The sequence below is a fragment of the Sabethes cyaneus genome, chromosome 3 (genome assembly GCF_943734655.1).
Source record: "Sabethes cyaneus chromosome 3, idSabCyanKW18_F2, whole genome shotgun sequence".
Classification (NCBI taxonomy): domain Eukaryota; kingdom Metazoa; phylum Arthropoda; class Insecta; order Diptera; family Culicidae; genus Sabethes; species Sabethes cyaneus.
Window position 1 is genome coordinate 173075361 of NC_071355.1, and position 6000 is coordinate 173081360.

Genomic DNA, 6000 nt, shown 5'->3' on the forward strand with positions numbered 1-6000 from the left:
TTAGATTTCAAAATGCCAAGCCCATTGCATAAACAAATATAGTTTAAAATAGCGAACTAAACTCACTTATTTGACGTCTGGGTGTAGTTTATTTACATGAGCTTGCAATATAAATTCAAACGATAACAGTAAATTCAATTAATGGCGAGTTGTAAAGTTTAAAGAAGAAATACCGCTGGTTTATACGCTTATAAGTCATTTCACTCAAACTTAATTAAAAATCATAAAGAGCGACTAGTAAACAAACCGCCGCTGGTGGTCAAATCGGTAAACAAACGTTCAACATATTCATGTGTGGCATTAGCGTGGAACACACTGTGAAAAACCAGACCTCATTTTCGTCCATCTTGTACAGTGTGTCCTTCATAATTGACCGGTATTCCTCGTTCAGCGTTAGCTCCGAGCAGAATCACACTGAAGCTATTGTCATTGTACCACTGTTTGGCCTAATTTGAATAGTAACTGCTTACATAGTCGGGTCAGGAAACGCAGTCATGCTGCTCCTGAAAAGCAAGAGATCTCTTCGATTTCAAATTCATGAAATTCAACTGACAAAATTATCTTATTGAATATTAGTCATGCTTATAAAAACTAATATTAGATAATTTCTGTGCAAACTTATGTGAAGGTTCGCCGAACTCAAGGAGGGTTTCAACTGTAGAAAAAGTTCGAATGCAGGCAGTTATTGGTTCGTTGCATCCCAAAGTTGTTCGATGAAAACTCGGCTGCAGTAGTCCGGTCGATCGGAGGAAGCGTGTCGACGCACTGAAGCTCAAAGCAGATAGAATTGTCGGTGAATCGATCTCGCCATTTTGGATCTTTGCTACACATACAGCTATGCTATACGGCTTGCTGAACGCTCCTACGCCAGTCGAGTGTTTCTTATGCATACCAGATTCCATGACATCTGATAAGGACACCATTCTATGCACGCATTTTCGATCAGAAGTATAGCGATGAAGCCAAACTGACGGGAAGCTTTCGATATTGCAGTGGTGCGATGTAAATTTACCGTCAGCTTGGCATCAAGCAGTACTCCGAGGTCATTGACTTGGTCAACTCTCGAAATTACATGTTCATTTATTTGGTAGTTGAAGCCGCATGCAATCATTTGTAGAACGAACTGGTGAATACAATTTCAAATCATCAGCGTACATTAGTTTACATCCAACTCCAAGCAGCGGGGCGATATCGTTGAAAAACAGCACAAACAGTAGAGCTCCCATGTTGCTGCCTTGAGGCACACCCGCCAAATTAGCAAACCGCAAAGGAAAACATGAGTTAAGCTGTACACACAACTCTGCCGCATAAATAGGAGCTGAGCCATTCTGTGAAATTCCGAGGTGCGCCAAGTCGCAAGATTTTCTGTAGTAGTATTTTATGGTCAATGCGATCGAACGCTGCTTTCAGATTGGTGTAGATTACGTCGATTTGCGCTTTTTGTTCCATATGGGAAATACAGGTAGACGTAAAATTCATAAGGTTCGTGCTTACGGATCGCTTAAGCATAACTCCGTGTTGGTCGGTGGCAATATAGCATTTTGTTCTAGCAAGGACAAAATTGCTTACTACTATTTCAAATAATTTCGATGCAGCAGAAAGATTGATAATGTCCCGATAATTGGGAACATTCCGGCGGTCATCGGCGGATTTTGAATAAAAAAACACATAAATCTTTATAAACGACCCAAAAGCTTAATGAATAGGTACAGGTCCATTTCGTCAAACTTTAGCCACATTTGTATTGATTTGTTTTAAATATACACTGGACTCACGGAAAAGATAACTTTCTGAAAAGTGAGATATACGTTGTACTATTCCTTAAATTTGCAATAAAACAACTAACAAATGGCATGGTTCCGTAAAGAAGAAGAACAGGGAATTCAAATGGAATAAAAAAAATTGGCGGCCATATTTGATTTGGTCGCCATATTAGGTTTTATCAAAAACTCGCTGTTTTCGCCATAAGGCTCCCAACGGATTTTGAAGTTAAGACCACAATTGGAAAGCTGAGAAAAAATGTTACGAGAAACATTCATAAAATTAGGTGTGCATTGGCATTAACAATGAAACAAGCAATTATTTGTAGCAAGGTTTACAATCTATCTATACCTATAAAAATGGATTTCTGTCTGGCTGTCTGTCTGGCTGTCTGTCTGTCTGTCCGTCCGTATGTTCCTTATAGAATCGAAAACTAGTGAGCCAATGAATGGCGTGAAAATTTGCATGTAGAGGTCTTTGGGGCCAGGGAAGGTTAGAGGGATGATGGTTAGAGACCCCTCCCCCCACTAAAAGGGGGGGGGGGGCTCCCATACAAATAAAACACCAATTTGTGCATAATTTGCGAACTAATCAAGCAAATGGGACAAAATTTTGCATGTGGGTGTTTTTGGAGACAAGAATATTTTCTATGGTGAATAAAGACCACTCCCCTCTTTGCGAAGGGAATTATGACCCCTCTCCTCTTTAAGAGGGGGGGTCCCATACAAATGAAATACAAATTTCCTCATAACTCGAGATCTAATCAAGCAAATGGAACCAAATTTGGCATTTGAAGGTTTTTGGGGGCAAGAATTTTTTTATGGTGAATTAGGACCCCTCCCCACTTTAGGAGGGGGGCTCCTATACAAACGAAATACAAATTCCCTCATAACTCGAGAGCTAAACAATAAAAAGGAACTAAATATGGCATGTGGGTGTTTTCGGAAGCAAGAATTTTTTCTATAATGAATTAGGACCCCTCTTCTTTTTAGGTGGGGGGCATACAAATTAAATACAAATTTCCTCATAACTCGAGTACTAATCAAGCAAATGGAACCAAATTTGGCATGTGGGGGGTTTTGGCGGCAGGAATTTTTTTATGATGGTTTGAGACCCCTCACCCCTGTGATAGGGGGATAAAGACTCTCAGACAAATGAAACAAAAATTTTTGCTTAACTCAAAAACTAATCGAACTCGAGAAACTTTAGACTCTTCCATAAAACATTGGTCAATAACAAGACTACCAAAAACTATCAATAGTAACACTAGATGATTCAGGGCGAGACGGTCGCAGCCCGTGAGTGTTGTCGATGACCCGCCGTCGGAAGCGCCAGCCACTGCGAGGGGTTAGCCAGTCCGCAGATTTCACCTCTATCTCCCCCGCATCACCCCCGCGAAATGGTAATTTCCACGAAAAGATTTCCCGTAAAATGGTACATCCCGCGTAAGGTTTCTCGCGAAATGGTATTCCGCGAAACTCTATATTCCGCGTTATGGTCACTTCTCGGTTGACGGTGTTCCGCAAAATGGTATTCGGCGAAATGTAGGGTAGACGCACCATTAGTGGTAGTAGTACCAGTAGTGGTGAAAACTCGAATTATTCCATTATTTTTGCAGATTTTGGTACAAGTTTGATACTTATCAAATAATACTGTTACTGGTAGTTCAATACTTATCAAACTTGTACCAAAATCTGTAAAAATAATGGAATAATTCAAGTTTCCACCACTACTGGTACTACTACCACTAATGGTGCGTCTACCCTACATGAGGATTGTAAACCTTGTGATAATATTCATACAAAAAAAATTAAAATTAATGAAGTTCATATATAATATCACAAAATTTGAGACAAAAATAATGAAATCCATTGGGAACAACGGAGAAATTTCCGATCCTTGAGCTGCCGAAATTCATACGGAGAATGGACTCGCCTACATTGCAGCTGCAAAGATCACCCAAAAACGCATTCTAACTTCAGCTTCCGTCTGATTGATTTGCTCCAATCAAACGGCGTGTAATCGCAAACTTCACCTCAACCTGAACAGTAAACATAACCATCAAACCCATGTTCGTCTGGTTCCAGCATCCAAAGATGCATACGCGGAATCTACGACGTCGAAAATACCTTCGATCGTAACGGTGCAGAATTACGACGGATCGTGCGACACCAATGTTCATCGGAGGGCAAATTAAATTAATGAACAAAAGGACAGTATATTAACACGGAATATTTTAAGTCACACTCCCGGAGGTTTGAAAAATGAATCTCGCCCGTTCTGCGGTGAAGAAAACGTGCGAGTGAGAATTTTGTGTGTTTTTTCTTCTTTTATGGCTGCTTTCTGTGAGCACGAATCAACGAACAAATGGTGCGGAGAAAGGAATAGGAGGCGATTGAACAGCAGAAAAAATAGCCATAAATATTGGGAAGTGATTGGAATGGTGAATCGTACCAGGTGGGAGAGAGGATGGAGTAATCGTGGATAGCAGCAAGCATCTGAAATCATAAAAAAAGAAACCCGATGAAAATCGGAGGAGACTTGTTGCCACCAGACAGGGAACCCACGGAACGGTAAACGGTAGAGATGATCAAGTTGGAATTGTATTATTCATCTGGTTCGATGCTATTAATTTAAAACGCAAATCTCAAGTGTAATTGGCGACTGTTAAGAACTAGCCGTATAGCTTGGACGTTGAACGTTCTCAAAATATTTCAAGATGTTTTGATACAAAGGAATATGCAAAACCACAACGATTTGGGCAAAGATTTATTCGCAAACGTTAGTAAAATATACCGTCCCATTTTTGGTCTATAGCTTTATAAAATAAATAACATTAATTTTATTTAATAACCACAATAATAGAAATTATTCAAAAATTTGAAAATAGATCCTGAAATTAGTTAAAATTATTGTTTATGAGGAAACACTGATACGGGGATTCTACCAAAATGATCATCAATAATATTAATATAATAATCATTATATTTAATTTCTTGCAGAACGGAAAAGAATTCAATTTTACGTTTTCAAATCGCATATATCGTTTTTACTGCTACAGTGTTAGCGTGTTTCTACTAAGGAAAAAATCAGCACCCCAACCACCATGAAAACAGAGACTAATAAAATTTGTTAAATAATTTGTTCCTTCGTAAACACACATAAAACAGTACAAATTTAATGTCCTGATGAATGGTTAGTAAGCAAGCGAGAATAAAGGAATGAAGCAGAACAAGGGTAAGCAGAAAACCAACGTCACTAGCTGTAGCATTACAATACCCAACTCGGCAGTGGCCTGCACACCACCAAATTCAGAGAAAAATGCTGAATACCTTTGGTTCTATCTCTATCATTTTATCAATGATGGAGATCCGGGGCGCAGATATGTAACTACAAGGCATTAATGTCACCATTTCATACAGTTTGTCACATTTGCAGGTGAAACTCTGCTCCCACGCACTTAGCACATATAGCCAGGTACAACCTGCATGACACTAGTATCAGTATCGGGCACTACTGAATTTCCTGGCACATTCACTTTCCCCGCGAGGTACCATTCGTATCGACAGCGGATGACCTTATCTTCTACTAAGGCAACCGTTTCACGATACGTGCCGTCGCACACTGTCTTTTCTGTCACTTCTTTCCGGCTTTCCGAAGATCGATTATGCCTCTGGCGAAGGAAACCGCGAAAACATCCAAATTTTATGTCCCACAATTACTCACTCTTCACTGGTTTCTTCGAGAGATTTTCTGGCTCCGTGATTTCCAGAATACGACGCAGGAACGCTGAACGATGAATATATATCATGCAAGATTTATAATCACAATACGAATTTCACACACATTTATCTGGAAATTCAGCTCTTGAGATCATCGTTATCGTACACTCAGTTCGCTTCGAAACTGATGAACGACTGTCGAATTACTAAACCGCAGCTATTCGAGCTAACACGAATCGGCACCCGTCGGCACTCGACACTTCCATTGAGAGCGAAATATGTGTAGATTCGCAATTAATTACATTCATTTAGACATGCATTGCAAAAAGTGAACAGTTTTATTAGGTCCAACATTAATTCGAACGGCCTCGCGTCGGTGCTTTTCCGGACGGAACAAATATAGGTTATCTGCTCCGGCGGCGGCCCGAGAATAACTTTAATTGCTGCTAAATTGTGCTATTTATTCTTATGCAATTTTCGCACCGCAATTGGTCATATCCTGCTTTTGACTGCTCTG

The 6000-nt window shown here is 39.9% G+C and overlaps 1 protein-coding gene across 1 annotated transcript in view; it reads right to left on the minus strand.

Annotated features, from left to right (window-relative positions):
• LOC128743079 (developmental protein eyes absent) overlaps positions 1-5174 on the minus strand; it is a 56041-nt gene extending 50867 nt beyond the window's left edge. Inside the window, exon 1 of the mRNA XM_053839598.1 lies at positions 5094-5174. Coding sequence (XP_053695573.1) covers positions 5094-5174 — 81 coding nt within the window. The remainder of the gene's footprint in view (positions 1-5093) is intronic.
• Positions 5175-6000: the final 826 nt, after the last annotated feature.